Source organism: Pseudorca crassidens, chromosome 7 (genome assembly GCF_039906515.1).
Source record: "Pseudorca crassidens isolate mPseCra1 chromosome 7, mPseCra1.hap1, whole genome shotgun sequence".
NCBI lineage: Eukaryota > Metazoa > Chordata > Mammalia > Artiodactyla > Delphinidae > Pseudorca > Pseudorca crassidens.
Window position 1 is genome coordinate 82,249,720 of NC_090302.1, and position 17,422 is coordinate 82,267,141.

Genomic DNA, 17,422 nt, shown 5'->3' on the forward strand with positions numbered 1-17,422 from the left:
CACAGGGAGGGGGCGGGTGAAGGGGCGTCTTCGGGGCCCTGAGGCGTCTTCAGGGTTTGGAGGAGGGGCTTGAGTGCGCGGCAAAACGGGCGGGAAGGAGCAAAAAAGGATTAGGGCGCGCGCCGTGGTGGTTCCCGTTCTCACAGTCGCGAGGCCCAGGAAGCAGTGTTGCGCGAGGGGAAGGCGGGACGTCCAGGTCGGTGTTAGGCCCAGGCGAATGTCCCCGTTTCCACAGCCCGCATTCGCGTCTCCTTTCTTCCCCCGTGCTCCCCTCTCGCCCGGGCTGCGGGGCGAGTTGTGTGTAACGGGCCGCGGCGCCCCTCAGGCGTGGCCTGGGCCGGGGGCGCAGCCGGAGGGTCGCGGCCCGCTGTCCGCTGGCGGCTCGGGGTTCCGGGAATTGTTGGCCGTCTCGCTGGGCTGTGGCGGGCGAGCCTCGGAGTCCGGGAGAACTCAGTCCCTTTGCTTCCGGCGCTGAGCCTGTACTCCCGGGGTCTTTACAGGGCTCTCCGTTCTGACGAAACCTTTCGTTTTTCCTTTCTTTGTCTTTCTTTCTTTTTTGTTAATGGGACCTGCGATACGAGTATTTTGTAGTGTCGGTGCTGCCGCTACGTGTGAAAAATTTCTGGAAGTATTGCTTTCATGTCCTACAGTGAATGCAAATCGCAAAATGCGTTGTAGACATCCGCTTTGCGTTCGTTCACCTCTTTAAAGCGCCCACCGTGTGTCAAGGTTTTCGGCAGTGATTAAAACAGACTAAAACCCTCGCTCTCAGATATGTTACCGTTCTAGCGTGTTCAGTTTATACTTGCTTTGTGTGCGGTTACTTCTAAGGCCCCTGTGTCAGGCTTTGATGGTTTCTTCTGTTAAGGCACTTAAGGTCACTCTGAATCGGTGACAAACCTGGGAAATTGCCAGTAACTAGTACCCAGTATCCACAACCTGACTCAGCTCTCCAGCTCTCACCCACAACCCCAAACTTGTGTTCAAGCATAAAAATGTTATAATTTACATGGGATGTAAACCCACCGTTAGAATACACTTTTTTTTTGTAATTATGAATTTGTGCTGATTCATTCCGCTGTAACTTGATTTTCCTCTTGAATACTTTGCAAATTAGATGTAACCAGCATTTTAAAAAAATGTCTGATTTCCACCATCTTTTATCTTTTACTTGCTTAATCAGGAAGAGAACTCTTTAGGAGGAACGGAGAACTTCATGAACCACCAACATTTACTGGCTGGGAGGATAGTTAACAAATACTGTTAGAGCATACTGTCTGGGATTGTGGAGTTTTTAAAAGGCTCTTTGAGTGGTAATATAATTTTTTAATGGCCCCACCATGAAGAATATCATAGCCTTGTTGGGAGGTAAAACTTAACTTGTGTTTGGTTTTACGATACATACTTTGGATTTTTATTTAATGTTCAGCCAAGAAAATTGAGTGTATGAAGGGGCTGGCGATACTTGGATTGTAGAGATTTAATCTGCCAGTCAGGATTTGCAGCATTTAATTGAATCTGTCATTTAAAGCCTGGGACACTTCACTAACACAGATAGGCACATATAGGGGTACTGTACTAATGATGTTTTCTTTCAAGCTAGTATTTCTGTTGCAACCATCATTTTCTGCCTTGATAAACAGTGATGATTGATGAGCAGGAATGCAAAGTAAGCAGCTTTATCTTAAGAACTTATTCCCAGTTTCACAGTCTTCTGACTGGACCCTAATTGCTGAAAGGTCTTATTTCTCTTTTCTAGATGCCATTGTCAGGTTTTTGTTGTTGTTGTTGTTGTTGTTGTTTTGCTTTTTCTACTTGTTTTCTTCCTTACCTGTTTTAATTTGCTTTATAGGTTTACTGTTTAAATAACAAGAAAGTCTGTTTTTTCCACCATTTTCATTCAGGGACTTGCTCTCTTGAGGAAAGTCTGTCTTTTCACCATCCTTTCATTCTCTATTGTTTTCAGCCAAACTGTTACATCTGTGCTCATTCAAGAACTTACCAACTTGGTTGATACATTGTGGCTCCTGTGTTGAGTAAATAATTGTATGATTATTTGGATTCCTGATGAATTTAGAGCTAGTATTACTTAGCTTGTGGGATTTGCTTTAGATAAACTAATATAATTGAGATTGTACACCAGCGAGCTGGATGATTACTTAAAATTTTATAAGTACTATTTTCTGAGTTTGTGCCAGACCTTGTGCTGGCAGTTTAATGCTTATTACAGTTCAGCTGGTAAATTGCGGTTAAGAAAAAGTTAAGGAACATGTCTAAGGTCACATAGCAGAAATGGGATTCAGACTCCTAAACCTATTCTCTGTCTGTCTTTTCCTTACATTAGGTTATGGAGGATCCACAAACAGCTCCACTAATTACTTCTTTCTGATTTCAGTCATTAAATACAAATTTTTTTCCCATAATTTTCAGAGTGCCTTCTCAAAATTCTGGGGTTACCTTAAAGTCATCCCCAAGGAGTTAAAACACAGACTCACCTGTATTTTTTAGATGAAGACAGTGGAAACATGGACTGGTTATAACTTGAGTATTTGTTAGTGCTTTTAAGTCTTAGCTATTGATTGAATGCCGCATACAGTGTCCAAAAGGATGGTATCAATACTTCTGCCTCTTTTTCTATTTTTTAAAAAATTGAAATATGTGAGGCTGACTGAAAAGTAACATAAATCAAATTTGCCTAAGTCTTAGTGGCAAATGATAGAATTTTCTTACTCTATTCTCTTCTGCTTAGTTCCTGCAGTCAAGATCTAGAATGTAGATTAGTGTGGTCAGCCAAGTTTAGCAAGCACAAGATGTAAATCAATTTTTAAAAAACATTTTTTTCATGATTATAAAATTAATGGAGATTAAGATGTATGTAGTTTTACATCTGACCTTTTCTCCTAACAGAATAAAAATATGAACATATTTTCATGTCATTAAATAGTACTTAAAAATGTTTTTTCAGAAGACTATTTCATGGATCCAATGTAATATATTTAATTAAAAAAAATTTTTTTTACTGTTGTTGAACATTTAGATTGTTCTGGTTTTTTTCCAAAGTGTAAAAGCACAGTGATAAACACTCTGGCACATAAAATCTTTGTCCTCATTTCTGATTATTTTCTTAAGATTAAGTTTTGAAATCATACGGTGTGAACACTTCTTAATGTACAATTTCAACAACGTATACTTTTTCATATTTTTTTCTTGGACAGTGATGTTCTTGAGGATCAGGGGCTGTTCTTTATGTATGAGCAGATGAGAAGTTGTGCTGCTGTAGCTAACACCTCCCCTCTGAGTTGCTTCTACCTGCGGTGACTGTGGTTACTCAGTTTCTCAAGAAAGGGAGGAACAAAAACCTTAGGAATTCTCTTGAAGGAGTAGATGCAAGTAATACAATTTACTAAATTATTAAAGGGCTCGGTTATTGAAACCCAGTCTAAACTTTGTAATCCCACATGATAATACTTTTTCCATTTAATTAAAAAATTTAATAAGCTTTTCTTTTTTACCTGTAGGAAAAAAAAATCCTATTATATATAAAAACGTCTTCTTATTGAAATTGTTTTTAACATGCAGTTGTGGGGAGTAAACCATGTTTCAGATCAATATGCCCTCCACTTTACTTACTTTGCTGTTAAATGAAGAATTCTATGTAGCAAATGTGCATTTAGTTATAACATTATTATAAAATTGTAGTATATCATGTAGCTCTGGAAGTGGAAATTTAAATCCTAGAAGGTAGTATTTGGAGAAAATTATTAATTAGAACTGCCACGTGTTTATAGAACAATTTCACTGTGGTTCATTGAGCACTGTTTCTCAGAATTTGTCCCAACTGTCATCTGAAAGGAGTTTTGTCACTTGCCGAATGCAACAACACAAACAAGGAAGTGCGTGTTTGAGATAACTACAAAATTAAAAAAATAAAATAAATGAATACGTAAGCCTTAAAATATCAGTTTGTAATATTTAAAAATTTAAAAAAACTTTTATGTCATATTTTAGTAGAGTTATAGCAAAAGGAAAAGTACTTAATGATAACACTGTTTTGAAGCTGTTACAAAGATAGATGCAGTAGGTGTTTCTTTGATTTGACTTTGTAAAGGAAATAATTTAGAATATACTAGGTGAGCGTGTCGTTTAAATGAGATCTGAGAAAAGTCTGTTCATTGTAATAGTGTAGTGCTCTTATAGAATGGCCATTTATGAATGAGTTTTATAGTTTATATGCAAGTGGGTATATGTAAATGAGGGACTGGCTTTACTTTCTCTTTTAAGTCGAACAGGGTCTAGAAAATTATATAGAAATGGAGGTTAGCAGAATTTCATTCTGCGTCTGCTACCATGTATGATCTGTATGTCTTAATCTTCATGCCTGTTTCATTCTCACCCAAATAGATGACAATCCCTACCCTTTCTATCATAAATGACTATTTTGAGGTTTAGATAATATTACAGATGTAAAAGTATGTATTTTGAAAAAGTTTAAAATCTTACAAATAAGAGGTTTTAATTTTTATTAAACCTTTTTCTTCAGTTCTCTGTTTAAACAGCTGTACTGCTGGGATATAGAATTAAAACCACTGAAATTCCTTTCTTTCATTTTCTATCCAGCCTTGACCTTTTCAGTTCACAATCAATCAGTCTTTCTTTTTTATTGGTTCCTTCATCCTCCTAGAAGTACTAACAGTATTAACTCCTACTGTTTAACAGGTTCAGGTAGAAAATAGCATTTGTGTTAAATGGCTGCATATAATAATTTAGGGATATATACTGTATACACTGAATAATTTATAGTACAAAACATTCTGCAAACAACTTAATTAATTGTGGCATTTATACTTGATAATTCATTTAAATAATTATAACTCTACTGAAAGTACACTGTCTTGATTTCAGTTTACTTAATGACTGTCATCTCATTACTACAACACCTCTGCCAATTAGACTAGGCCCATTTGCCAGTGCTGTGGTGTTTAAATTTTAGTGGAGAAAGTAAGGTAACTTACTATTGAATGAGCACACCTAAGAGCCTTGGATCTAGCTTAATTTTTGAGGTTAAAAAAATGACAACAGATGCGATAAAGTAGCACTTGGGAATCTTAGGTTATAGAAGTACAGATCTCTGTCTTGAGGATAAGATGTCACTCAGCTGTGGCCTCATAATATCATGCTTGGGGATTTTAACATGCCTTATTTTAATTAATTTCATGCTTCGATGTTATTTTGTTTTAGGGTCATCTTTTAAGCATGCAGCTGAACTTGGTTTTTTCAATTTGAGAGTATCTTTTAACAGGTGAGTTAATCTATGTTCATTATGATTGCTGATATATTTAGACTTATTTCTACCACCTTGTTTATTCTTTCTATTTATAGTGCTTGCCAGTTCCTTTTGTGCCTTCTTTTGGATTGTTTTCTTTATTCTGTGTTTTCCTCAGCAAGTTTGAAAATTAGTTATTAAATATCTATCCTTTTGGTGTTTGTCTTCAGTATTTTTATTGAGGATATAATTTACATTCAGTAAAATTCATGTTCTTTTTTGTATATAGTTCTATAAGTTTTGACAAACATTAGTCACATCATCGCTGCCACCTGTTTCTGTAGTGTTGCCTTTTCCATAATGCCATCTTGGACTTATACAGTGTTTGTCTGGCTTCTTTTACTTAGCTCGCTGCATTTAACATTTGTCTTAGTCTATTTGGGCTATTGTGACAAAATAGCATAAACTGGGTGGTTGATAACAACAGAGATTTATTTCTTTGGAGACTGGGAAGTCCAAGGTCAAGGTGATGGCAGATTTAGTGGGTGTCTGATGAGAACATGCTTCTTTGGTTCTTAGATGACAGTCTTTTTACAGTAACCTCCCATGGCAGAAGGGGTAAGTAGCTGTGTGGAGACGTCTCTACTGTTTATTTATTTTTTTGTTATTGGGTTGTAAGTTTTTTTTTTAATTAATATCTTTTCAAAATTCTGACTTTATTTTTATTTATTGATTTATTGATTTATTTTGGCCATGCTGCATGGCATGTGGGATCTTAGTTCCTCAACCAGGGATCGAACCCGTGCTCCCTGTAGTGGAAGCAGAGTCTTAACCACTGGACTGCCAGGGAAGTCCCATGAGGGCTTCATTCTCATAATGTAAACACTTCACAAAGGCCCCACCTCCTAATGCCATCACATTGGGCATTAAGATTTCAACATATGAATTTTCTGAGTGATACCATCTGTAGCAGTATTCATCCATGTTATTGCATCTATTAGTTTATTCCTTTTTATTACTGAATAGTATTCCATTGTAATGATGTACAACAATTTGTTAATCCATTCACCACTTGAAGGACATGTGGGTTGTTTCTAGTTTTTTGGTGATTATGAAAAAAGCTGCTATAAATGTTCACATAGAGATTTTTAATGAGTATACGTTTTCATTTCTCTTGAGTAAATACCTAGTAATGCTGGGTTGTATGGTGAGTTTAACTTTGTAAGAAAATGCTAAACTGTTTTTCTTCCTAAGAAACTGCTAAATTGTTTTTTAAAGTGGCTGTGTCATTTTGCTTTCCCACCAGCAATGTATGAGAATTCCAGTAGTTGGTATTGTCAGTTATTTTTTATTTTAGCTATGCTAATAGATGCGTAATATCACACTGTGATTTCAATTTTGCATTTCCTTAATGTCTTACTCGTTATCTGCATATCTTTTGGTGAAATGTCTATTCAAATCTTTTGTTCCTTTTAAAATTAGTTTGTCTTCCTATTGAATTTTAGAATTCTTTATATAGTCTGGATATAAGTCTTTTGTCAATTATGTATTTCTCCCAGTCTGTGGCTTGTCTTTGTGTGTGTTTGGCTTGTCTTTATACTCTTAACAGTGTCTTTCACAGAGCAGAATTTTAAAATTTTGGTGAAGCTCAGTTTATTAATTTCTTTCTTTTATGGATTATGCTTCTGGTGTTGTATCTAAGAACACTGTTAAGAAACCAAGATCACAAAGATTTTTCTTCGAACTTTTCTTCCCCTTTAAAAAAAATTGAGGTATAATTGACATATAACCTTTTAGTTTCAGGTATACAACATAATAATTTGATATTTGTATACGTTGCAAAATGATCACCACAGTAAATCCAGTTAACATCCATCACCACTTAGTTACAAAAAAATTTTTTTTCTTGTGATGAGAACTTTTAAGATCTACTCTCTTAGCAACTTTTAGATATGCAATATAGTATTTTAACTACAGTGACCATGCTGTACATTACATTTCCATGACTTACTGATTTTATAACTGGAAGTTTGTACCTTGTGACCCCGTGCACCCATTTCGCCCACCCCCACCCCTTACCTCTTGCGGCTACCAATCTGTTCTCTCTTATCTATGAGCTTGGTTTTTTTTTCTCCTAACTTTTCTCATAGATGTTTTATAGTTTTAGTTTTCACATTTAGGTTTGTGGTCCATTTAACTTTTATTTATGATTTGAGGTATTGGTTGAGGTTCATAGTTTTGCATATGGATGTTCAGTTGTTTTAGCATCATTTGTTCAAAAGACTATCCTGTTTCCTTTGAAATGCCTTTGCATTGACTATATATGAATGGGTCTGTTTTCTAGGCTGTCTTCTCTTCCCATTGACTGATATGTTAATCCTTTTGCCAATACTTCACTGTCTTGATTACTGTAGTTTATACTAAGTCTTGAACTCAGTGTGAGTCTCCAACTTTTTTTTTTTCTGAAATTACCTTGGTTATTCTAGTTTCTTTGCCTTCTCATGTAAATCTTAGAATCAGCTTGTCATTCTTTAAAAAAAAAAAAAATGCTGGGATTTTGAATGGAATTGCATTGAATCTATATATCTGTTTGGGGAGAATTGAAACTCAATCATAGAGTCTTCAACACAGCATATCTCTTCATTTGTCTAGGTTGTCTTTGATTTCTTTCAACAGTAGTTTGTAGTTTTCAGCATATACATCCTGCACATATTTTGTTAGATTTAAGTTTTGAGGGCTACTGTAAATTGTACTCTTTGTTCATTGCTCGTACAGTCAAGTCTCATTATTCCTGGTAGTTATGTTCTATATAAAGTCCCTGTGAACACTGAATTAGGGAATACTGAACTATTGTTCCTAGGAGAAAGACAAGGTTAGGTTCCTGTGAGCCTCTGGTCATGACATTTTCACCAACTGATTAGTACATAACCTTGTTTTATTTGTGTTTCTGTTTAAAGACACTTTATTCACTATATGTTGTTGATTCATTAACTGAACTTACGACCAGTGGCACTATAACTAATGCCTGAATGAAGCTTAATCTAACACACAGATTTTACATATGACACATCTCACACAGTTTTCTTATGCTTTGGAACACTAGACAGCACTTCAGAAGTATGCTACGGGGCTGTTTTAAATAGTGAAATCATCAACAAAAAGCACAAAAGTGTGAAAATGTGGCACTAAATAGAGCACAAAAAAGACACTTGCATCTTGCTAACTCATTTATCAGGTGATATAGCTTCTTTGTACATTCTTTGGCATTTTTTCATAAACATTCATGTCATCTGCAAATAGAGGTAATTTTATTTTTTCCTTTTTTTCCTCCTCTACTTCCCTCTTGATTTTTCTCTCTTTCTAAAAAATTATGGTAAAAAACATATAACATAAATTTACCCTCTTAACAGTTTTGAAGTGTACATTATGTATCTTCCTGATGTGGGATAGGGATGCCACAGTCTTAAATGTCTTAAAGAATCGTCTAATCAATCTTGTTTTTAGAGTACCCTTTACTTCCAGGCATACTTAGTATTGCCTTTTGTGGGTTCTGGGTTTTTGTATCAGCCATTCTTAATGCCACCTTAGAATTCAACTTTCTAGTGTCTGCTAAATCATGTACTAATCTGTTTGCTTTCCAGTTTCCAAAATTTGTTGCCATTGTTTCTTCTCCCATTTTCTTTGTTCTTAGAATTTTATGACTTTTAAAAAATCTATTATCTGAGTTTTGCGGGGATTATAAGAATGTTTTTTCAATCTTTCATTTTTACCCTTAAACACATAATTTTTATATTTTTCTTATAAAATAGTAAACATAATCAGAATCTCTGTTATCCTCCTTGACAAAACATAATACCTTAACTTCCCTCTGAATTCTTTTTGTATTTTCTACATTTTTGTTACCTCAAATTTTAGATCCAGCTTGTTGAATCTTAAGATTTAAAAAAAAAAAGATTTTTTTTCTTTGTTGATGTTTTACAGTTTACCATGCTATGTTTACAGGTGGATTTTTACACTTGTTGCTTAGCAATATTGAGCTTTTACACCCTAAGAATCATATCTTTCTTGAATTTTAGAAAAATTTCAACCATTATTCTTTATTTTTTTATTATGAAAAAATTTCACTTTTATTTATATATTTTTTTTCTAGTTTTATTGAGAAATAATTGGCATACATCACCATATAAGTTTAAGGTGTATAGCATTTACATATACTGTGAAAGATTACCACAACAGATTAAGCTAACATCCATCATCTCATATAGATAAAAAGGTAATTGGGCTTCCCCAGTGGTGCAGTGGTTAAGAATCCACCTGCCAATGCAGGGGACACGGGTTCGAGCCCTGGTCCGGGAAGATCCCACATGCCACGGAGCAACTGAGCCCGTGTGCCACAACTACTGAGCCTGCGCTCTAGAGCTCGTGAGCCACAACTTCTGAGCCCACGTGCCACAACTACTGAAGCCCACGCACCCAGAGCCTGTGCTCCGAAACAAGAGAAGCCACTGCGATGAGAAGCCCGTGCACTGCAAGGAAGAGCAGCCACCGCTCACTGCAACTAGAGAAGGCCTGCGGGCAGCAACAAAGACCCAACACAGCCAAAAAAAAAAGAAAAAGAAAAAGAAAAAATAAATTCTCCTTGTGATGAGAACTCTTAGGATCTAATCTCTTAACAACTTTCGTATATATCGAACAGCAGTGTTAACTACAGTCATCATGTTGTGCACTACATCCCTATTACTTGTTTATCTTATAATTGGAAATTTGTTCCTTTTGATCACCTTTAACCATTATCTTAAAAAAAAACAAAACTGTTTCCTTCACCTCTTCTATTTTCTTCTGAAACTGATTACTTCAGTGTAGAAGCCTGTTTTCCCTACTTAGCCTTTTTTTCCCTTCTTTGCTTAATTTCTTAAATTTTCATACTCTGTTCTATGTAATTTCCAAAGTGTAAGTTTTTTCTTCATTTGTTTTTAGCCTTTTGTTTATCCCATCTACTGAGTTTTAAATTTCTGAGGCTGTTTCCCATTTCCAAGATGTCCAATTGATACTTTTCATAAATGCCTGTTACTGTTTAATTATCTTCTATTCTTCTTTAAGGATTAGTCCTACTTTTAAAGTGTATTTAGTATGCTCAAAGACATTTTAAAAATATTTAAGATTATTTTAAAAATATTTAAGATTCTTCATTTAAAAACAGATTTCTCTAGGTATAAATTCTCCTGTTAGTTGTGTCTGCTGATGTGGCTTATGGTGGTGATTTTCCTTAAATATGTTATAATTTTGGTTTGAGAGCTCATGTTGGATAGAGGTTTTTCCCATGTGTGTTTTTCCCTTTTGTGTTTTTTTGGAGTTGCTTCAACCTGACCCTCTGGCTGGCATAGCTCTAGATCAGCTGTGTCATTAGAGACTTGGGTTTTTATGTGAATAGCCTAGTTCTGGACCATGCTATATGTACTATACAACTTATATAGGCCTCATTTCCATTCTTAGGTTATCTCTGTTTCCTCCATAGGCCATAGGTAGGTATTGAGTAGAAGATTTTTTTGGCCCAGTTCTAGCAAGTAGTCTGTTCTGGTCTTCTGACCTATAATTGGCACACTGGACCCTTAAACTTAAAGCCTTGGAGCTTTAGCCTGAAGTCTCCTTTTCCTGGTGGCTTTAAATCAGCACTAAAACTTTAGGTTTCTCCTCTGTTCCTAGCCCACAAGACTTTTTAAAAAATTAATTACTTATTTTTTATTTTTGGCTGCGTTGGTTCTTTGTTGTTGTGTGCGGGCTTTTCTCTAGTTGCAGCGAGCGGGGGCTGCTCTTTGCTGAGGTACACGGGCTTGTCATTGCGGTGGCTTCTCTTGTTGTGGAGCATGGGCTCTAGGCACGTGGGCTTCAGTAGTTGTGGCACACGGGCTCAGTAGTTGTGGCTCGCAGGCTCTAGAGCACAGGCTCAGCAGTCATGGCCCACGGGCTTAGTTGCTCCATGGCATGTGGGATCTTCCTGGACCAGCGCTCAAACCTGTGTCCCCTGCATTGGCAGGCAGAGTCTTAACCACTGTGCCACCAGGGAAGCCCTGGCCCACAAGATTTTGCTCTTTGTTATTGAGTGTAGCTATGTATTTAAAGTTTTATCTAGTTTCTTGTATATCCTTCTAGAGGTCCTTTATGTATAAAGTAAATAAGAATGTGCTTATTTTCCTTTCTTTTGTACACAAAAGTTAGCACACTGTGTTTTGCTTTTTTTAGCCAGAAGGTAGAAAATATTTCCATTTGATAAATCAGAGGACTCATGTAGAGATTGTTGGTTTCTTTGTTAAAGAGACATGCCGATTTGACTCTGCATGGTTTATTTCTATCACTATGGGCAGGGACCTATCCTACCTTTGAATTTTTACATTGTTTTTCACATGTAATTTAAAAATTATATATCTGTACGCTCAATTATTTTCTTCAGTGTAAAGATTTATCAGTTTGGTAGTTATGACCTTCTTAATTCCTCCTTTAAAATGTTATTCTTGTATTCCTTACAATAACTAACTCTTCCTTTAAATTTTAACCATTTGTTAAATTAATAATGTGACCACTTGTTTAGGGTCACAGAGTTTGTAAGTGAAAGATAATTTGGCATCACACTTGCACTCTGAACCGCTAGATTATATACTGGCTCTCATTTGTTTTTTTATTTCTTTTTTTTTTTTTACACGATAAGGGGGTTTTACTTTATTTTATTTTTTTATTTTTTATTTTTTTGCGGTATGTGGGCCTCTCACTGCTGTGGCCTCACCCGTTGTGGAGCACAGGCTCTGGACACGCAGGCACAGCGGCCATGGCCCACGGGCCCAGCCGCTCCGCGGCATGTGGGATCTTCCTGGACCGGGGCATGAACCTGTGTTCCCCTGCATCGGCAGATGGACTCTCAACCACTGCGCCACCAGGGGAGCCCCGGGTTTTACTTTTAAATGATTATCAGTACACCAACTAACAACATGTAACAAATTCTTGTCCTCTAGTAATTTTTATTAAAAGATATTAAAAGCAGCCCAAACAATTATACTAGTATTCATTGTTCTAACCTTTAGCCAGAAAAGACTGTTTTAAGGCTGGATGCTGCTTAGTACAGGTTACAAATAACTATTTACTATTTTTTGATAGATAAATCCCCTGACCTTCACAAAGCTTTAGGGGGAAAAAATTAATCCCTTTCTTCTTAAAAAATTAAAACCAAACAAACAAAACTACATCTACAAAAGAAGAAGTCAGTATTGATATATATGTTGCTTTAGCTAAAAGATATGGGAAACCAGACAATATATGCCTATTACATTTTCTAAGAAATGCAAGGTTAAAAAAATGAAATCTTTGGATAAGCTTTAAGTTTTTTTTTTTTTTTTTTTTAAAACTCAGTGTGAATTTTTTTTTTTTAATTTTTATTTATTTATTTATGGCTGTGTTGGCTCTTCGTTTCTGTGCGAGGCTTTCTCCAGTTGCGGCAAGTGGGGGGCACTCCTCATCGCGGTGCGTGGGCCTCTCACTATCGCGGCCTCTCTTGTTGCGGAGCACAGGCTCCAGATGCGCAGGCTCAGTAATTATGGCTCACGGGGCCAGCCACTCCACGGCATGTGGGATCCTCCCAGACCAGGGCTCGAACCCGTGTCCCCTGCACTGGCAGGCAGACTCTCAACCACTGCGCCACCAGGGAAGCCCCAAGCTTTAAGTTTTTACAAGGGAGCTAGATTTGCTATTTTCCAAAAAGTGAGAGGACCTACTATATAATATACAGAGATAATTTAATGCCTTTTCACAAGAATGTAACTTGAGCTTTGTTAGAATTTCATTTTCCATGAAGGCATGTAAAATGCCAGTCCGTGGAACAGAGCTTCTTCCCCTATGCATTTATGCAGTAGTTTTCATGGATCTCTGGCTAGATGTAGCAGACAAAGGCCAAGAGGTTATCTAACACTTTCATCCCTGTTTTGCCAGAGGTAGATCTGGAGAGTGGTCATCACCTGGGTCTCTTTTTCCACCCCAGTGCTGCCCCTGCCATGGAATCCCAGAGCTCCAGCTTCTCTGGCTTTGAACCTTTCTCCCTCTGCAGTTGGTACTGTTCAATTTCAGTTTCAGCTGCTTTGGTCTGCTTCAGCCTCAGGTTGCTTGCGGGCCTCGGACGCCTTTTGGGTGGCCTGCTTCTGGCCTGCAACCATTGCTGGGGCCTAAGTGAGCAGCCTAAATGATTGGATTGCCACCTCGGGTCAGCTGATTTGTGCCTATGCTGGTGCTCTGCCCGCCATCTTCTCCTATCCTTTAATTTTCACAGTAGCCCTATGAAGTAAGTATAAAGGGAAGGAAACAAGCTAAGGTAGAGTGTCTGAGTTTCTCGTGGTAACTTGCTTTTGTTTATTTCATTCCAAACCTCATGTTTTTATTCTGTACTACCTCTACTCTACCCTGATTGATAATAGGAACCTTCAAACCATACCATCAAACTTTGCACTTATGAAAATAGGCTAGTGATTCTTTCTGCAGCTTCCTCTTATAACCCTTACTGCTTCTTGTCTTAGCTCTCAGGGCCATTTCTGAGCAATAGAGGTTACAAGTACTCCACTGAACAACCAGTTCCAAATCCCGTCCTCAAATCCTGTGCTTCTGTTCCAAATGGTAAGTTTTCTTACGGGCATGTTAAAACTTTTATAAATTTGAACTCTTAGATATCTTCATCTGTAGAAGGAAAAAATATACTTTTGTGAAAAAAGGTTAGTCTTTGGCTACTTTTTTATCATACTAAGAAAATCAGAAGTATATTTACCTGATAGGACTGTTGAGAATTATTTAGCCAAACAAATAAGGTGCTTTACATCAGCTCAGAATCTATTGTTACTTGTTATAATTTTATGGAATACAATGGTATAAGTTTTAATAGAGTATGAATTATAGATATAGAAAGGACCTTAGTAAATATTGTTTCCTAGCTAAATTTTAAATGATTAGAATCTGATTATTATATTAACATAACTACTAATTACTACAGGTATTTCGTAGGTCTGACATTATGCTTTACAAATGTTAATCATGTAATCCTCACAACAACTGTGTTAGATAGGAGGTGGTACTGACATTTTACAGATGAAAAAATTAGGTTAGAGAAGTTAAGAAATTTATACTAGATCACAGAACTTATAGTTTGAAGAGCTAGCCTTCAAACCTAGGTATATCTTGTCTCAAACCTTTTGCTTTTCTTATTTTACCATCTGATTACTTGTGGCATTTGAAGTTTTGCCATGTAGAAAGTCAAAGAATTATAAAGGTGCTGAAGAGAGAAAAATCTAAAAGTTTGATTACTCCTGTTTGTGCATTGTAGAGAATTATAGAAACTATATTTAGATGTACTGAATTACCATAATTTTTTTTTTTTGTTTTCAGGTAATAGATGCCTAATATTTCTTTTATATAAAAGAAATGAGTATAGCTAGTATTACATTAAGAGTTGAAACCTGGCTTTTAGCTACATGGCATGTTAAAGTGCCTTTAATGTGGCTGGAAGCTTGTATTAACTGGATCCAAGAAGAAAATGATAATGTTAATTTGAGTCAGGCACAAATGAATAAACAAGTGTTTGAGCAATGGCTCCTTACTGATCTGAGAGATTTGGAGCATCGTCTTTTACCTGATGGCATTTTAGAAGTTCCAAAAGGAGAACTGAATGGATATTTTGCTCTGCAGATTAATTCATTGGTTGATGTAAGTCAACCTGCGTATGCCCAGATACAAAAGTTGAGAGGAAAGAATACAACCAATGACCTAATTACAGCTGAAACACAAGTAACCCCAAAACCTTGGGAAGCAAAGCCTTCACGAATGTTGATGCTACAGCTTACTGATGGAATTGTACAAATACAGGGGATGGAATATCAGTCTATTCCAGCTCTTCATAGTGATCTTCCTCCAGGTACAAAAATTTTGATTTATGGAAACATTTCTTTCCGTCTTGGTGTTCTCTTATTGAAACCAGAAAATGTGAAGGTGTTGGGAGGAGAAGTAGATGCTCTTTTAGAGGAATATGCCCAAGAAAAAGTTCTTGCAAGATTAATTGGGGAACCTGATCCTATAGTTCCAGTCATACCAAATAATTCTAACCAAAGCATCCCCAGAATTACAGATGTTCTACATCCTGCGTTAGGACCTTCTGATGAAGAACTCTTGGCAAGTCTTGATGAAAACGATGAGCTTGCAGCAAATAATAACACCTCTTTGGAAAGAAGTTGTTTCAGCACAGGTAGTTCTTCAAATACTGTTCCCATCAGACAGTCAGATTTTGAACCAGGACTTGTTATTTCTCCAAGATCAAAGGAGAAACCACAAAACCAGTCTATGCTTTTTACTGATGAGGAATTAGATGACTTTTCATTGGAGGAGGCCTTGCTTTTAGAAGAAGCTGTCCAGAAAGAACAAACAGAGACCAAAGAATTACAGCCACTGACTTTGAACAGAACTGCAGATGAAAGTATAGAGAGATTTTCACATAGATCTAATACTCTGAATAATTTTTCTTTGATTTGCAAAAATGGAAATAATAATTGGAATGAAAAAAATTTATCTGAGCAAATAACTAATGAAGACAAATCTTTTAGTTGTCCATCTGCTAGAGACCAAAACAGTAGTATTGTTTCAGTTAATCATAATGTACCCCTACCCCATAATTTTACAAATAAAGATAACAACTCAGAGACATATAATAAAATAAAACAAACCAGCAGTTCAGATGGACATTCCTTAAATAATAAAATATTAAACGGAGAGCTGGTCAATTATGTACCAAAAAGTTGTTCACACATTTCTAATAAAAATGAGCACCACTTACAGACTTGTTCTTCAAGATCATCAGAGAATAGCACTAACCTTTCTATCACCATGGATTTATATTCTCCACCTTTTATCTATTTGTCTGTTCTAATGGCCAGCAAACCAAAGGAAGTTACAACAGTGAAAGTCAAAGCGTTTATTGTAACCTTAACTGGAAATCTCTCAAGTTCTGGTGGCATTTGGAGTATAACAGCAAAAATTTCTGATGGTACTGCATATCTAGATGTAGACTTTGTAGATGAAATACTTACTAGTCTGATAGGGTTTTCAGTACTAGAAATGAAACAGTTAAAAAAGGATCCTTGTAAATACCAAAAGTTCCTGGAAGGTTTGCAGAAATGTCAGAGAGATCTAATAGATTTGTGCTGTCTAATGACTATTTCATTGAATCCCTCCTTGTCTAAGGGAACGGTACTGGCATTACAAGATGTTAATGTGGAACACCTTGAGAACCTAAAGAGGCGAGTAAAGAAATAATTTACTAGCAAACAATTTAAAAAAACAAGGAAATATTTAGAATTAAATTTGTCCTTTTACTTTTCACAACTTTCTTTTTGTAAAAGGGGAAAAGGAAGTTTCATAACTGATTTCAGTCTAATTTTAAAATGTTTAATTATGTTTGTGTATGTAAGTTTTTTAAATAAATTTTTTATAGTAACTGCTGAAGCAATTTGATGACCCACTGTTGTTGAGAAATTTTGTTTTCCACTTGTTATTTCACATAAGGTGACTGCTAAAGTACTGTATTGGTGTTTACTGATGAATCATACTGTTGAAAGTTAACAATTACAAGTAGGTAGTTGAGTACTTCTAATATGTAGAGTACCCCAAAAGATTTGTTTATATTATTAGGAAAAAATGTAAATTCAGTGGATTAGAATGTCAGACTCAGATACAAATTGTTTTGCTGGTTTTTGTTTTGCTGATTGGAAATATTTGGTATATTTAAAACAAATATTATCTTAACTAGATACCATTTCAGAGATTATATTGAATAGTTAAAAACCTTATTTTCAACGATAATCTATTATTATTAAGAAGATCCAGTAAGTATTTCATTTTTTTTTCTGGATTAAAATAAGGTATTTACACATGTCTTTAGTTATTTCCTTTCTTTTTTTTTTTTTAAATTTATTTTATTTTATTTATTTTTGGCTGCATTGGGTCTTTGTTGCTGCACGCGGGCTTTCTCTAGTTGCGGTGAGCGGGGGCTACTCTTCGTCGTGGTGCACAGCTTCTCATTGCGGTGGCTTCTCGTTGCGGAGCATGGGCTCTAGGTGCGCGGGCTTCAGTAGTTGTGGCACATGG

The 17,422-nt window shown here is 36.2% G+C and overlaps 1 protein-coding gene across 2 annotated transcripts; it reads left to right on the forward strand.

The window, feature by feature from the left end:
- The first annotated feature begins 39 nt into the window (after positions 1-39).
- Positions 40-16,792, forward strand: RMI1 (RecQ mediated genome instability 1). 2 transcript variants are annotated; one of them, XM_067744737.1, is made up of 4 exons: positions 40-196; positions 5,239-5,299; positions 13,816-13,912; positions 14,675-16,792. In XM_067744737.1, exon 4 carries the CDS (start codon positions 14,711-14,713, stop codon positions 16,589-16,591), a length of 1,881 nt encoding a protein of 626 aa, XP_067600838.1. In that variant the 5' UTR covers positions 40-196; positions 5,239-5,299; positions 13,816-13,912; positions 14,675-14,710; the 3' UTR covers positions 16,592-16,792. The 2 variants fall into 2 exon arrangements, with proteins under 2 accessions (XP_067600838.1, XP_067600839.1); XM_067744738.1 differs by lacking the exon at positions 40-196 and adding an exon at positions 1,085-1,368.
- Positions 16,793-17,422: the final 630 nt, after the last annotated feature.